Source organism: Electrona antarctica (genome assembly GCF_951216825.1).
Source record: "Electrona antarctica genome assembly, chromosome: 13".
Lineage (NCBI taxonomy): Eukaryota > Metazoa > Chordata > Actinopteri > Myctophiformes > Myctophidae > Electrona > Electrona antarctica.
The window spans coordinates 18,449,524-18,466,151 of NC_136794.1; the positions used below are offsets into that span (position 1 = coordinate 18,449,524).

Consider the following 16,628-nt stretch of genomic DNA (forward strand, 5'->3'; position numbering starts at 1 on the left):
GCTCCATACAGTATATGGAGCTGGCCTGTTCTGACATCACAACACTCCATTTGAGCATGCCTGACACAGAACTCCTTAGGAATAAAGGGACAGAGAGACAGATACAGAAATCTCCATATATGGGCATAAAAGGGGAACAGACAGATGGGTGGAACGGGTACTCTGACACGGGTACAACAACAGGACACAGAACTCTATATATAGGAATAAAGGGACAGAGATCTCCATATATATTGGCCTGGGCCGACCGAGCGGTCCAGGCACCTAGGCTGGTAATCCAGCCTGACAGCTGGTGTCGCAGGTTCGAGTCATGAGCCCGGCGACCTTTGCTGCGTGTCTTCCCCCCCATCTCTCTCCAGCATTCCTGTCAAACTACTGTAAATCTATCACTAAAGGCAAAAAGCGCAAAAAATATCTTAAAAGAAAAAAAAAAGAAATCTCCATATATTGACACGGGTACAACAGGTATTGCATAGCCGGGTGGGGCATGGATCTCCAACTTCCATCGTTACAAGAACTCCATATATGGGTATGGGACACATAATAACTGCATGGGTGGGGCATGCACTTCCAACTTGCATCGTTCCAAGTCTAAAACTGACCGATGGCAGCCAGGTCATAGTGAAATTATGAGCTGGCTGCCATCCCCCCCACACACACTGCCTCAAAGTGCAACAACAAGAAGAGGAGACTGACACATAACCACCAACATAGGACCTAGCTCCTTGCAGTGATGGACAAAGTGGCCTTCAGTTCAGTAGGCCTATTCAAAAGTAGGCTACAAATTACAAACTAGCCTACATTTTTAATATCAATGCATTGCTTGAAATGTAGAACATTTCTAACCTGACTCCGCCAGATGGGGCAGCAGAGAGTACACTGGATTCCCCAGCAGGAGGGGGGAAACCAAGGTACTCTCTGCTGCCCCATCTGGCGGAGTCAGGTTAGAACATTTCCCCAAAAGCTGTAAACCAGCAATTTTCGAAAATAGTGAAAATAGCATATCTACAATATTACTACAATATTTGAATTTGAATTAATCCATATCTCTTTGGATCCTGGATCCCTAAATACTGGAGTCAAAAGTGTAATATGATGAGACTGAGTGAAAGTCCCTTCAATAAAAATTTGAAACAACAAAAACAAAATCACTGCATGTGCATGCCTTTCTGCTCTGCCAGTTATAGTGCCCGCCCGCAGCCCACCCACTGCCCACTTCTCTTCTGCCACGCAGGGCCCAGTTGTCCATATTCCACTGGCTGTACCGTACGCTGCCGTGGCTCCTCTCCGTTGATCCAACCGTCGTGGGAGGAGTTTTCCAGCAATCCAACCAATTATAGCCGACCACGACCGGCCGACAGACTTCACTAGCCTGTCCAGACCTGACAGAAAAGAAAGTGATGTCAAATGATACTATCCTGAATAGCTGCTGTCACCACATGGGACTGGCAATAGTAAATAATACACACTTCAAACGACACTAACGTTAGCTATTTTATTTTTGAATAGATAAAGTGACAGAATCATGGTTTCAATCGACCATGTAGCATACAGAATCTTGACTTACATCCCATATGTGCTTGTTTTGATTGATCTGCGATTCGAAGGTAAGCTACTGTCCTGTATAAAGTTAATATTACACAGTGTTAGTTTGAGCTTTGACCATTTGTCATGAAGGACAACTACACTGCAATACGTAGCTCTTTGACTTGTATACGGAAAGGAAAGGATTAGCTTGCTTGTTAGCATGTGCAACTTTATGGTTGGATTTCAGATTGACCTAGCAGATATAGCTACTTGCTAACGTTAGCTATGGTTTGTTTCACATGGCAATGTGTTGTGTAGTGTAGCCTCTGCCACATCAAATTAATGACACACATAATATTCACAACTGTATAGTGACAACTGACCAGGTTAAAATGCCATCTCTCCAAAGAGCAGGATGAGGTTTCAGGGTGTCCCCATGCTAAATGATTGATGGTTAGAATTAAGGAACCAAATGGGTTTGCAACCCTGTGGGTTTGCAACTGAGATTGTACATACGGTATGGCCAAATTCCTGCCAAACCAGAGGTTCTTCAAATGAAAAGTCGTTGCTGTTTTGTTTTTTAAAGAAATGAGGGTGCTTGACCTGACTAATTTCTGTTTTTCAGGAGTGAAGTGTACTAGAGATGGGAGTACTGTGGAGAGCCACCTTGAGATGGGAAAGAAACTCCTGGCTGCTGGCCAGTTAGCTGATGCCCTCTCTCACTTCCATGCTGCTGTTGGTAGGTGTTGAGGAATTCTGCATTTATCAGGCTGTTTGGCAAACAAGCATTTCTAAGATAGAGGTTTATATCATGTGAGAGGCACATGATACAGTGAGTATATACAGGTCATGATGACCTGTGTGTATCATGTGCTATCATGACCTGATCACCAGGCCAGCATGAAGTAGTGTCTTGATTCTATAATAGTCTGATTATTATCAGACTCTACATAATCAACATAGTCAGTCAGTCTAACAGTGAATAAAGATGGCCAATCAAAATAGTTGTTTTAGAAATTGTCAATGTTTACAGTAGATTATTCCCATGGCGCTTTAGGGCAAAAAAAATGAACTGCATTGATAATGTTTGGTTAGTAATGATTTTGTTTACTCTCTTCTAGATGGAGATCCTAAAAACTACATTGCATACTACAGAAGAGCTACAGTTTACCTAGCCATGGGGAAGTCAAAATCTGCTCTGCCAGATTTGAGCAGAGTCATAGAACTCAAACCAGACTTCACCTCTGTAAGTAGTACACATCACTTAATAGCATATGCATGTTTTTAGGAACCTGTGTACGAAAACTCCTTTGCACACAAATATGCACAAATTTCGTTTCTCCAGTTTAGTCAGTTCATGTCAGCCTTAATTATGCTGGGAAAGAAGTACGTCATATCAGCTGTGCTGCTGATAGACCTAGATTACTTACTGTATACATAAACATTGCAACACATTTTCCACCCGCTTTAAACAGGCAAGGCTTCAGAGAGGAAATATCCTTCTGAAGCAGGGGAGGCTGGACGAAGCTGAGAGCGACTTTAAGAAAGTGGTGAGTGTAAGAGTGATATTGTCCATGGAAGTAAAGAGTGAATGTGAAGTAACTGTTGTCGAGGACTTGAAGTTCACCAGGAGGGGTCAGTGTTTGTCTGCAGGTCTAGTCTAGTGATACAACGAATCTATTGGTTCAGTCTAAAAGCTAGCAGGAAGGTTGGCCTCAAATTAATCTAAAACATTATTAATTGAAATACAGTAAACACAGTACACAGGCAATTATAAAGCTATTGTTAACCACATAATTGATTGGAAGAAACCTAGTAGTTTTCTTCTACTGTATATACAGGATATATGGTAGCACACTGGTATATTATTGTAATATATTGCAACATTCAGCCTTTTCTGGCTTTTAAGGAGTTCTATCCTAAGCGTCCACAGCAGCCTGTAGATATTAAGGAGTTCTATCCTAAGCGTCCACAGCAGCCTGTAGATATTAAGGAGTTCTATCCTAAGCGTCCACAGCAGCCTGTAGATATTAAGGAGTTCTATCCTAAGCGTCCACAGCAGCCTGTAGATATTAAAGTTGGCATAAACACAGAAGCACCCAGGGGGAAGTGGACTAAGTAACGAGAGGAGACAAATCCGAGTTGTTGTTTTACATTTAAAAAAAAGGAGCGGTGCTCCAGAATGGGTTCCCAGATTGCATTCAAGCAATCTAAGGCACTGTTACAACCGAAAGATAGTCGATCTACAAGCTCACAATGTGTCGTGACTTGTGAACTTGTAGAACTGCTATTTATTTTTTCTAAAAATATCTTAAGTAAAAGTAAAAAATAATTGTGATGTTGTTTTGAAGTCATATCGCCCAACTCTTAGATTGAGTGCCATTGGAAAAACGGGAACGCTGTGCATTCATAACATAAGTCATAATCTAAGAAGGTGAATAGTATTTAAATTGGTAGCCAAATCTCGTGTTGGCCTTCAGATATCATTTCAGGTGTTCATTAAGGATTAAGAGTGGAATGCTGTGAGAGATTTTGCATTACTATTACCATTATGCACAGAGATGTCGCATAACACTGCCAGAAGATATGAATGCCCTTGGTACTGATCTCCATTTCTTTGATAACACTTAAAGCTCTGTTCTTATGCCAAGAACAATGAAGTGGTAATCCCTCTTGAGAACGGTGGTATGAGGTCAGTTATTGTCATGTATTGCCTGAGGCTTGTGGAAGGTCTGCCATGAGAATTTATGGCCTAAACTCCCTTTTATAAAAAAGAATGCATAAGAACCCATCATGCTAACCTACATAGTTGGCATGATTTTGTCTCTTTTAGTATAGCATTTGATTTATTTGTAAGCTGTAATATGAACTTCAGGTAGTTTGGGTGGAAAGGGTATATCCACTAAGCTATAATGCCTTTTGGACTAAATGTAAATACTGTTTTTAGTACATTTATGAGAGTACCTATGGTGTGGAAAGTTTTATAATTGAAATCAACTGTCATAACTCCAGCTTTAAGAGGGCACTGAGCCATATTCCCAGCAGAGGGCAATAGGCATTTTGACTAGCACGGTTTTATGTGGACCATATTTTTGCCAGTATGATGTCGACGGGCCTGGCTGGAGGTGCACGCTGTCCTGCTGTTTCAGCAGTCCAATACATTGGCATGGTGTAATGTATCACATTTATTCATTACCCTCTTCCCAGGGCTGAGCTAGCAGGAACACTGATAGGAGAGCCAGGTCTATTTGTAAAGGATGTGCCATTAGCTGAGATTGCTATCGTGAAGATGACGACCTTCTATGATGAGGATGATTATAGTGTAATAGGGTTCGGGGGAACGGTAAGTAAGCTCTGGCCATGATTGGCAGTGCTTTTAAGAGGTAAACTTGGCACAGTCTTGTCCACTTTGAGAGAAGTCAGTGGACAGAACCAAACGCGTTGCGAGTTGCTAATCTACAGTATGTTCCTCACTCCTCTAGTGCCAGCCTACTGCTTCTCTTGCTTCCTCCCCTGTGCAGGTGGTTAAATTGCTTTAAATTGCTTTAATCACCATACATGCTGATGTAATGCCTTTCCTCACTGTGCTCATAGCTCAAGTCCAAGTCCAGTGCAAAAGAGGAGGAGGAGGCTGAGAGACTGCTCACCAAGTCGGACGAAATCCAGCGGCTGGTGACTCAGGCACACCACAGCTTCAACAGCAAAGACTATGTGACCGCCGCCATCCAACTGGATGCCATCATTGAGGTGAGTACACTGTACAATCCACCCTCACACTCACAGGCTCCATTTGTACAATCGGAGTTAACCCATTTTGGCCTGACACTATATTCTACAAAATGTCTTCTAAACATTCACTCTGAATAATTCAAAGATTTGCGTGCACACTCACGATTTTCCAAAAATAGCAGACCTACAAGCTCGTAGCACGCCACTCGGTGGCGCGCTATGAGCTTGTAGATCTGCTATTTTTCAACAGCTAAAGCATAACATAATGCTTAAAACACCAAAAGGGGTTCCCACACAAAATGGGTTAAATTAACACCCAGGATTCTATTATTGCAGTGGTTCTCAAACCTTTTAATTTCAAGGACCACCAGTGTGCAAATCGATTTCTCAGCGTTACATACCCGTAAGCGGTCCATTTGTAACCCCATCAAGGAATCCTGAGGCTCCCCAGACCCCACTTTGAGAATCGGTGCACTATTGCAGGGGTTCTCAACGTTTTTGGCCGGGGACCCCCGAAAATGCTTTGGCAACGTCTCGGGACCCCCCGCCCCACCCCCTCCCGACCCCCAATATAAATTGACTGCTACAATAACCTTAAACCATTTTGGGCGGGAACCCCTTTTGGTGTTTTAAGCATTGTTATAATTTAGCTATTTAAAAATAGCAGATCTACAAGCTCATAGCGCGCCACCGAGTGGCGCGCTACGAGCTTGTAGGTCTGCTATTTTTGAAAAATCGTGGAGAAAAAAAAATATATATTTTTTTAAATAATTTGGGGACCCCCCAAAATAATTTGGCGACCCCCCCGAGGGGTCGGGACCCACGGGTTGAGAACCCCTGCACTATTGTACCAGGCCTTGCCCACAGGAAACACCAAGTCTATTTTGTGCCTGATCTTCCTGCCGTCCTGCCACTGTAGCAGATTGTAACGGTAAAACGCTACATGTATGTTGTGACATTTGTAACTGAGGTTTAACCTCTGTCTATTGCTCTTCCAGACCTGTGTATGGGATGTGACCTCTCGCGAGCTGCGGGCAGAGTGTTTCATTCAGATGGACGAGATGGGGAAGGCCATCAGTGACCTTAAAGCCACGTCAAAGCTGAAGAGCGACAACACTCAGGCCTTCTACACACTTTCTACCATCTATTACACCCTCGGAGACCACGAGATGTCACTCAGGTAAGACCCATATCGTATCAGACCAGTGCCAAACTAACAGAGGGTGCCTTTGTATTTCTGAACAAATGCATTCAAATTCCTATAACAAGAGTCAGATGGCACCAGAAATCAAAGAAATATGAAAAATTTCTACTTTATTTCAAATAATACAACATGGATGGAATTCTCAATGATTACTCAATGAGTCACCCAAAATTGTTGGTTCAATTATACCATATACCATACCATACAACAAAACCAATGATATCTATTATATAAAGTACTGGACTGATTAAAGAAGGCTCATGAGAGATCGATTAAACATTATTTCCAGTGAGGTACGGGAATGCCTGAAGCTGGATCCTGATCACAAGCAGTGCTACAGCCACTACAAACAAGTGAAGAAACTCAACAAACAGATCCAATCCGCAGAGGAGCTGATCCAGGAACAAAGGTGTGTTTTGTGTGTGTGTGTGTGCGCGCACATCCTGAAATGACTCGACTCTAAACTGCTGCCATTCATTGAAATGTCTCCTGAAATATTAAGCATAATCGTCAGTCAATTTGAGAGATTCCATGGTAGCGGCTGCAGCAATTGTGTTGTTTTCCTAGTGTTTGTGTGTCAATTAAAATGCCCACCTGCTTGCTGCATTTCAGGTACGAGGACGCGGTGAACAAATTTGAGGCTGTGATGAAGACTGAGCCCAACGTGCATCATTACACACACCTTGCCAAGCAGCGCATCTGCCACGCCTTGGCACAGGTACTGTGCCTCCTCATTTCTGCCATGAGCCACCTACACTAAAACCTAAACCTTTTCAACAGTTTTCTGAAACTGAATCAGTGAATCTCAAATCTTTCATGTCAAGGACCCCCAAAATTATATGTATTTATTTGGCTGTGGACCCCCATCTCAAAATATTTTGTTACAGGGACCACCCGAAGCAAAGATTTGAGTTTTCTTCGAAAAAAACATATATATTCAAAGATTTTCACACCAATGTTCAACCTTTTTCAAAAATAGCAGATCTAGAAGAAGTAGGGCGGGCGGCACAAAGTGGCGCGCTATGAGCTTGTATATCTATTTTTGAAAGCCAAAGTATAACATAATGCTTTTTAGCTCAAATCTAAAATGACACTTGCTGTCCCGGTTTTAAAGGGTTAAACTCACTGTATTTTGTACCTAATCCATAACTTTGAGGATTCATTCAATTTAGCTATTGTGCCGATTCACAAGTTGTCTCGAGGCAATGATATATAGAGCTGAGAGAGATAAGAGCTGTGGTTTAGTAATCCATGTAGACAAAGGACACTCAGTGTGTGTGTGTGTCTGTGTGTGTGTGTGTGTGTGTGTGTGTGTGTGTGTGTGTCATGTGTACTGAACAGGGCCAAGAGACCAGTAGGGCGCTCTCGGTGTGTAGCGAGGTCCTCAAGTCGGACCCAGAGAACGTCAACGCCCTGAAGGACAGAGCGGAGGCCTACATCCAAGATGAGCAGTATGAAGAAGGTATGGTGGCTGCCGAAAGGATTCTTTTAGGCTAGCCTTGGTTGCTGTTAAATGGGATGAGTGTGTAGTTTTACGGTATCATCGCTGTTACACACAGGCGCACAGCACACGATAACGTACAGTAGAACCTTGATTACATCCACTAAACATACATTCTTAGTCAAAATTCATAGTCATTATTTTTGTCCACCACAAAAGTCTGTTTGAATTGTAATAAATCCAAGCAAAATGACCATTAATAGATATAATGGTCCAAAACGTATGCATAACTGTTTAACCCATTCTGGGCGGGAACCCCTTTTGGTGTTTTAACTAAGCATTATGTTATACTTTAGCTATTGAAAAATAGCAGATCTACAAGCTCATAGAGCTACAAGCTCTACGAGCTTGTAGGTCTGCTATTTTTGAAAAATCGTGAAAATGCGGCACAAATCTTTGAATATATATTCTTTCAGAAGATTTTTTATTTTATTTCGACGTCAAGCCTAAAAAACAACAACAAAAAAAACGCCAACAGCGATAATTGAATCATAAGTTTTGGCAGAAAGTTAGACTTAAATATTGCACATCTGTTAAGGCCTCCCGGTTATCCAATATCATTACAACTATATAGAACATATTCCCCCTCTGGGCAGGAACACAATGTGTTGGAAGTAAGCACAACCTGAGTGATCTGCAGCTGTCATGGCTCCCAGGCTGGAGTTGAACACCGCCACTCGTTTATCATGGCCATTAGTTTCTGTTTCCAACACGCACAAGTGTAATGCATCTCCTGGCAGGCTGTGGAAGAGACGAGCTTGAAACGATGTTATCCCCTATCGATTGTCAAGCCACCCTGTAGTCCAGCAATAACGGACGTTGGAATTTCAAGGATCAGTCCACACTTTGTCGGACCATCTGCCTTCCCCCTCACCTGGCTGCATTTGATTTGTCAAACCTTTTTGAAATTTTAATGAACGCCTTCTGTGTGTGTGAGCAGTGAGCACAGAACAACAACATAATCTCAAGACCTGGCCATTAATAGACTGTGCCTACAAGTTGCTTTTCATGTCCTTTCCAATTGTTCAGTGGCCATTTTGACAATTTGACCATTAATAATCTCACCTCAGACAGTTGAGCAGAAAATAATGAAAGCCCAGGCAGGCAGAGGCTTCTCTCCCTCAGCTCTGCAACTACAGGGAATGTTTGCTGGGTAGATTTCCATTAACACATTATCTGCTTAGGCGTGAACACCCCAGCAGGTGGAATAAAGCGTCAAACCTCACACAGGCTTTTAAACTGTCAGATTCCTGTGGACCTCGCTTCGTAAGCAGCAGATTGTAATAACTCAGACACACACGCACAGACACACACACCTCTCAGTACACCTCACATATTAAACAAGCCTCAAATCTTCACACACTTGTACTGTACCATGAATTTTCTAAAGATAGACAATGTGGCTGCATAATTCACACTACGGTGAGGTGATTACCAACTGTCTGTACTGTACCAAGAATAATAGTTGGGGCAATATCATTTTTGGAGAGGGTAGATAATAGGGAAAATGTCGAGTGCCATTCATATATCAGTTGGGTGAATCAATAACTGAGGATGATCCTTCTACATTCGCAGCTATTAATGATTATGAAACAGCTGGCCAGCACAGCGAGAATGACCGTCAGATCAAAGAGGGCTTGGAGAAAGCTAAACGGCTACTCAAACAGTCTCAGAAGAGGGACTACTACAAGATCCTTGGAGTGAAGAGGTAGGCAATATTTGTGCTAACTTTACAATTTATGGAAGCCCATTCTCACAACTTAGTAAAAATTAAAAGGCCTGAATTGCTCTTCTTTTTATTTCAAATTCAATTTCATATCCCTGAAGTATTAATCTCACAATTGCAAGAACAAAACTCAGAATTCAGAAGAGATATTCTTGGCCCCCATTTACGAGAATAAATTCTGAATTCTGTGATATAAAGACAGACATGTGAGGAAATGGCATTCCATAACAATTGGACTGTAACAGTAGATCATAGGAAATATTGTTTGGTCGTCTATACTTTCTTTATGCATCTCTTGTCACTGTCACAGAACGGCCCAGAAAAAGGAAATCGTCAAAGCCTACAGGAGACTGGCAATGCAGTGGCACCCAGATAATTTCCAGGACGCGGAAGACAAGAAAAAAGCAGAGAAAAAGTTCATAGACATCGCTCAGGCCAAAGAGGTGCTCACTGACCCAGGTAAAAGGTCCCAAGGTCTACATGGACTCTGCAGCTGTCTGTCAGGGTAATGCCACTCACCCAGTGAATGTCAGGCCAGGCTGAATGTCAGACTGCATCAGAGCACTGAGGAGATGATGTGAACAGTTCATTACTGTAGTCGTCACTGTTTCCATGTCAATGTCTCCATTTTGGAGACCGTCCATCAATGGCTCCATCAGACATACACCACATAGATGGTCCTTTTTCAGTTGCATTATGTTTAAGAACACATGAACAGCATGATCTCTAGCATGCTTGGTGAGTTTGTATTTGTAACGTTCCATGTTAATATGTAGACCTATGTGTGTGTGTGTTTCTGCAGAGATGAGAACTAAATTTGACCAGGGAGAAGATCCCATGGACCCAGAGAGCCAGCAGGGAGGACATCACCACCACCAGCACTTTCATCAGCAGGGTTTCAATCCCTTTGGCTCTGGACCCTTCAACTTCAAGTTCAACTACAACTGATAAAACAAATCACCTCCAGCACAGCTGGAGCGGTTTTGTATTTTTTTACCTCCCGATTTAAAGGGAAAACACCAACTTCAGGAATGCCGGTTCATCCCGAGAGTGCTACAGTTTGTAGTACTACAACCCACAAGTGAATTCTTAAGTGTTTTCTCCACACCAGATTTCCAAAGCATTTTACTATTGGGTTATCAATTCTGGCAGGGAATAAGGTCTGTGGTTAACATAAGCCTTTCATGTTTTGTTCTGTGACATAAATGGCTGTTAATATTGCAACCATGAATTTTGAAAATGTAATGTGCTTTTTAACATCCAACACTCTAGCATCCCTATTCTGGGCATGTCATAATAGGCAAATACTCAGAAAAATTTGGTGAACGTTTGGCCAAAAAAGCAGATCTACAAGCTTGTGACTAGTCGCAAGCTTGTACTGTAGATCGGCTATCTTCGCTATTGATGTACAACAAAGTAGAGTTTAAGTACCGGTAGTTAAATGTCTGTTGTGTGAGAAAGAATCATTTGTTATGATTTGTGGAAATTATGAGATTTTGTTGAAAAAACACGTTATCCTAAACATTTGTTGCCCACGGTTTGTTTTAATTTATCCAAAACCCAAAGCAAAAATTCCTTTGCAAATCTTCGGTGGAAACCATGGCAGAAGTAACTTTTGGGTTGGCCTACAAAAAGACGTCATTCCTGTAGCAAACTATTGACTCGCAGAGAGGTCTTGGAGGAAACTGTGACATTATTTCCAGAGAATATCAGCGATGTGTCCTTGAATGATACGACGTTGGATTCCATGCTGCGATAAAGCCGTTTCTATGCCAAAAACAAAGTATGCTGTGTCTGATGCAGAATTTACCTGCAATGATTTCAATCAAGGGTAAACGTTTAATTCCAAAGCAATGACTGCTTCCTGTCGGAATTGTACACTGAAATGTACATTCATTCTTTAATGTGTACAGGTACACATTAATTAAAGGTACAAATTGTACAAGGTATTTTTTTTTTATATGAATGGAGGTTTTGTTCTGAATTGTAAATAAAGATCTATTTATGCTTAACTTCTTTTTAAATTAAGGAATTTCCCTGTACTCAGGGTTGGGTTGATCCACTCCAGTTAACTGCTCCAGTATTAAAATACAGAAGCTTCCCTTGTGATCATCTTTTGCATCAATCCTTTTCCTGAAACACATCCAGCTTTTAATTGTATTCAATGTGCAAGTTCTTATGTGGTTGCACTACTTCACAAAATAGTATTTCATAGATGTAATTCATGTGAGCCTTTAATTGTCCACAGCCCTCATCTGAGACAGTGAGCAGGGAAGAAAATTGTACCATATCGGCATAATAGATTTAGTGAGGACCAATTATATTAAAATGGGTGATGTGTGTGGACTAGCTTGCGACATCAGAAATTACTTTCATTGACATGTTTTAGTTTAAAATCATACTAGTGTAAAGTTTAAAGAAAACACTTTAGTACTGACTTGGTAGCAAAGATAGATTTAATTTCTCACATTTTAAATGACAATTACGTTTCCATTGGACATCCCAAAATGTACACAGAAATAGAAGCTGAGAGCAGTTCCTAGAACCACTTCTTTCAGTGACAAAAGCACCTCAGTGGCGCAGCAACACGTATTCGGTTCCTGAGTAGTATTGTGTATTCAAGCCAGGTATTGAAAATTTAGGTTCAAAATCTAATATAGTATTTGATGTACCGGCTGTATATAAATAAGATGTAAACATACTGTAATAACTTAAAATGCTGTGTTCTTGCTACCTAGAACTGTGACATCTGTGGAAATGAGGATTTGTTGTTCATGCATGACCTGACCTACCAGGTCCTATTAGACCTAATACAACATTGCATCACAGAGATGGAGATGGCTAATGCAGCAACTTTCCTTGCTGTACTTTGTTGTCTGGCGGCTCTGGCCCCTCCAATGTCAAAACGTTGCCACAGCAGTGCAGGAAACATCACATAAGTGTAAACTCACAAATCACTCACTAACATTTTGGTTTAGAAACAGAATCAGCTTTATTGTCACATCAGTTTTTACAAATAAAAGAATGGGTTACATTTGTTTTTGTGCATAGTTCCCAAAAACTAATTTCACCCACTTTTTTACTTGTGAAACTGTGATGTGATAATAAAGCTGATTTAGGCATTTCAGTCAAAGGCAAGGTGCTGTTAAGAGACAAATCAGTAACAATGACGCCTTAGAACATGTACAGTACAGTATGATTTGTTGAATGTGTGCTTCAGAATGTGATTTATTTAGAATGTGTGCTTGGAGTGTCTTCTAAAATTAGGAACAAATAACATGAACCACAACATTTATAGACAAGTTTAAAATGAATGAATACTGTATGCCTCATTCATTTGATTGTTTGCTTGTTTCAGTGCAGTTTGCCTTTCATCTTCAAACAAACATCTAATAGCGGTAACCTCCCTGAAGTCTCTCGTTTATTTCATAATGCAGAAAGTCAGCTACTAAATAAGAATACCACATGTCAAGTGTTAAGTTACATCACTTCTGATACTGTAAGACACACAGATCATACAAATTGTGACCCCTTCTAAAAATAGAAATATTTCTGATAATGCTTCAATCTTTCCCACATCAAAAGGTGTAACCTCCATGGCCGAGTTTTGAAGGAAATACACCTCTTCTTTACACTTGTACATCTTCAAGCTTTTACAGGAGGATATTAGGTGCAAATCGCTGCCTCTTTCCTCTTCAGCGTAGTGGAGGCATTCGCTAGAGTTCATCACGCTGGCTGTCTAGAATGCAAATGAGTAAGAAAATATAGATGTTACTGTAGAAAAGCCATGGTCAGGTAAAAATAGACCAGACCAGAAGAGCCTTTACAGTAGACAAGACAAACACTGACCAGGAATTGAGAGAAGTTCAGTCTTTGCTAACCTTGTTTTTCTTCTGAGGGAGTAGGCGACTGTCTTTTTGTTTCCGTGTCTTCCTGTTCCTCGACGTGTCTCAGTAACTGCTTGATCTCGTTGTCATAGTCAACCCACTCAGGCACAATCCTTGCTGCTGCAGTTAGCTTGGGCTCCTTGGTCTTTGGGTTATTGCACTGCAGAACACAGAGCAGACAAAACCCATCACTCATTCCACCAAAGTGACTATTTAACAACAAGCCGGTCCATAATACAACCCCCCCCGCCCCCTCCACACATTTAACCACATTTCCTGCTCTGTTAAAAGAACATCAGTCTGTGTCTCATGTATCCGAATTGCCAATTGATGCCCCATTATAAAAACGAGAATATTATTCCCATTTTTTTGACCACTCAAACTTAATTAAGTTTAAAAACATGCAACATCCTTTTCCTGTTTTCTCTTAAAATGCTGGGTAACGTGGGAAACGTGACAAGGAAACGTGGATACTGCCATGTGTGTGAGAGCATGTTTCACAGTTTTAGTTGTGTATAGCCGATACAGTTCCATCACTCTAAGCATTACATCTGCACTAGAAGTAGCCTGCTACTAAAATATTTTTTTTTTTATCAAGATGAAGTTTCCCTTCAGGGTTGGAGGGGAAGGTGCAAATTGGTGTTCTAGCCTTGGTTCGCAGCAGGTAAATATCACAGAGGAATTTCTGAGCCATTTATCCGGAACTCCCATTTAGCTATTTATAGGTTTGCTATTTAATACCCCCTGGGTTACACAGGCCAGGTCCTATTTAGCCTCTGACAGCTGGAAGCAAATCTATGGTCTGTGGGCCTCACCAGGTCTATGGTCTTCGCTGTGACTTTGGAAGTATCATCGCACCAAGTCTCACACCACAGCCACTCCTGGGGCAGAGACTTAATGGACACCTGATGAATCATGTTGTTGGGGAGGTCCTGCGGAAGTCCACCAAACAGAAATGTGGTAAACACAAAGGCACGTTCACATGAAACCATATCAAATTCAGGAAGAGTTGACAGAAAGTCCTGTTTGATGCTGCTGTTACCTGATCCAGATTAGACAGACTGTTGGGGTCCTGACTCAGGGCTTGATACTGGCCACGTAGTCTGTCCCCAGCTGCAATCTTACGGAACTTCTTTAGGTCTACTACATAAAGAGCACTTGAGAGAGGACGCAGGAGGGAGCAGTGAGTGCAGAAAAAGAAAGTGGGATAGATAGGAAAGAACGCAGGTGTTAGAAAACTGCTTCTTGATGTGGTACTGCATACCCACAGGGATACCTTTTGCTAGTATCACTTTATGAAGATATATGTCCAGGTCAAATTCTAATAATTGTATGTAGTGGTGCATCTGACATCTAACCACCGTGCCTTCTATGATATATCAGGTCTGACCACACAGACTGAGGCGCACAGCAGCGTACCTGCCGCTGCCTTGTGTTTTCATGTGGCTCGGTGGCATGGATCAGCTCTCTCCCTTGCTGCTTTTGTCTTACCTCGCACAGCTAGACAGCACACTGGTGTCCAATAAAATCACTGTGATTTCCCTCCTCACTCATCCAGTGGCACAGCCAAGCTTTTCTAGCTGGGCACCTTCCTTTGCTCAGCAGAGCTGGTAGCTGCCAGCTGATTAAGCCACTTCAAATGAGCCAGATATTTTCTAGCGAGGAGCCCCTGCATTTTGGTTTTGAAACTTAGGGCCCTCTCTTTGGCCGAGTTCTCTAAAGCCACTATTTAGGGATTTAGCACTGCGCAACAGGTGTTCCCCCGCAAAGGTTGCCATCTTGGATACCAGCCTTTATCTCTAAAATATCTGCGCTACGCGTTATATTATGAATAGGTGTGGTTTGGGCGTTACAATATTAAAACCACCACCACCAATCACTGTGCCAGTCGTCATTGCCTTTAAGAGAAGACTGCGCAAGCCATTATCCCCAGTGCAATATTATGCCCTCTCCCTCTGCCCATGGAAGAGCCCTGTTGCTTTGGAATACATTTATATTGGCAGTGGGTAATGCCAATGGGTAAGGCACTGGCGAAAAGATGGCCCTTGGGGCCTTCCCTCAGAGGATAAAGCTTCTAAAATACAATTGATGACTGTGTGAGAAGAATGAAAAGTGTATTTTTTGTGCATGGGATACAGTATCTGTATCTAACACCTGAGAAGTGTAGTTTCTCTTTGTGTTTTCTTTACTCACTGTTCCAGGTGAGGAACAAAGAATCTGTCTCAAGTGTCTCTCACTGAATAAACAGTGAATATAGCCTCAAAGGGATTACCTGCTGTCAGTACCAGAATGTTTCAAATGTTAATATTTCAAATATATGTATTTATTCCATCAAATACCTTCAGAGAGAGAGCGAGAGAGGGAGAGAAATATAACTGCAATTGACTGAAGGATAGAGGGAGGAGGATTCTACTAACAATAATACTATAGTATAGACTATTGTGCTTGTAGAAGTAAAATGTCAGTTTGCTACAAGTCATTATACTGTTCATTTTATTATATTATATTATTATAATATCTTCAGCATTTTCTGCTTTATTTTGTCAGTGACAGTGAGTCGAGAGACAGGAAAGTCAGGAGATTTGATGACATACAGACATGCAGCAAAGGGCCCCAGGTCGGATTCAAAAACCCGGGTCAGCTGTAGGGAGGACAGCCTATGGCACGCATTCTACCAAGTGAGAGAACCATATTTTTTTAACAAAAACTGTCTACCTGATATGGTACTTCCTGTGTCCCAGGTGTGAAGCCCAGTAACCAGACTTCCAAAAGCGAAAGCCATCCATCTCTTTGCGGCTATCACAAAAGGGCGTGTAGCCATAAGGGGCGCCTTCCAGGTTAAATTCCCTTAGCTCTTTCAGGTCAGCTCGTACTATCTGCAAGGGAGAGGAAGGTACACATTGAAGTATTATGGTTATGGCGAATGCTTATTTTCTACTGTTTTGGGCATTTCTGCTTTATTTTGACAGAAACAGGGAAGGGGAATGACATACAGCCAGCTGCGGGAAGGAACTCAGCCTTATTTATATGGTATGAGCTCTTACCAGGTGAGCC

The 16,628-nt window shown here is 41.8% G+C and overlaps 2 protein-coding genes across 6 annotated transcripts in view; one reads left to right on the plus strand and one right to left on the minus strand.

The window, feature by feature from the left end:
- Positions 1 to 1,323: 1,323 nt before the first annotated feature.
- Positions 1,324 to 11,699, plus strand: dnajc3a (DnaJ (Hsp40) homolog, subfamily C, member 3a). The gene is made up of 12 exons (XM_079518048.1): positions 1,324 to 1,607; positions 2,153 to 2,266; positions 2,649 to 2,773; positions 3,003 to 3,077; positions 5,122 to 5,274; positions 6,255 to 6,436; positions 6,750 to 6,869; positions 7,073 to 7,178; positions 7,802 to 7,922; positions 9,537 to 9,669; positions 9,998 to 10,146; positions 10,490 to 11,699. The coding sequence occupies exons 1-12, from the start codon at positions 1,526 to 1,528 to the stop codon at positions 10,633 to 10,635; spliced, it is 1,506 nt and encodes a 501-aa protein (XP_079374174.1). The 5' UTR covers positions 1,324 to 1,525; the 3' UTR covers positions 10,636 to 11,699.
- A 426-nt stretch (positions 11,700 to 12,125) lies between these two features.
- The window catches only part of uggt2 (UDP-glucose glycoprotein glucosyltransferase 2), a 54,348-nt gene continuing 49,845 nt past the window's right edge, over positions 12,126 to 16,628 (minus strand). For all 5 annotated transcript variants that reach the window (XM_079519008.1, XM_079519009.1, XM_079519010.1 and 2 more), the window contains 5 exons: positions 16,290 to 16,450; positions 14,617 to 14,731; positions 14,390 to 14,506; positions 13,569 to 13,734; positions 12,126 to 13,426 (listed from right to left, as the gene is read on the minus strand). In XM_079519008.1, coding sequence (XP_079375134.1) covers positions 13,404 to 13,426; positions 13,569 to 13,734; positions 14,390 to 14,506; positions 14,617 to 14,731; positions 16,290 to 16,450 — 582 coding nt within the window. In that variant the 3' untranslated portion in view covers positions 12,126 to 13,403. The remainder of the gene's footprint in view (positions 13,427 to 13,568; positions 13,735 to 14,389; positions 14,507 to 14,616; positions 14,732 to 16,289; positions 16,451 to 16,628) is intronic.

Coding starts and splice junctions, on each gene's coding strand:
- dnajc3a (XM_079518048.1), top strand. CDS start 1,526: ATGGTTTCAATCGACCATGTAGCATACAGAATCTTGACTTACATCCCA. Junction 1,608..2,152: donor GATTGATCTGCGATTCGAAG/GTAAGCTACTGT, acceptor TCTGTTTTTCAG/GAGTGAAGTGTACTAGAGAT. Junction 6,870..7,072: donor GAGCTGATCCAGGAACAAAG/GTGTGTTTTGTG, acceptor GCTGCATTTCAG/GTACGAGGACGCGGTGAACA.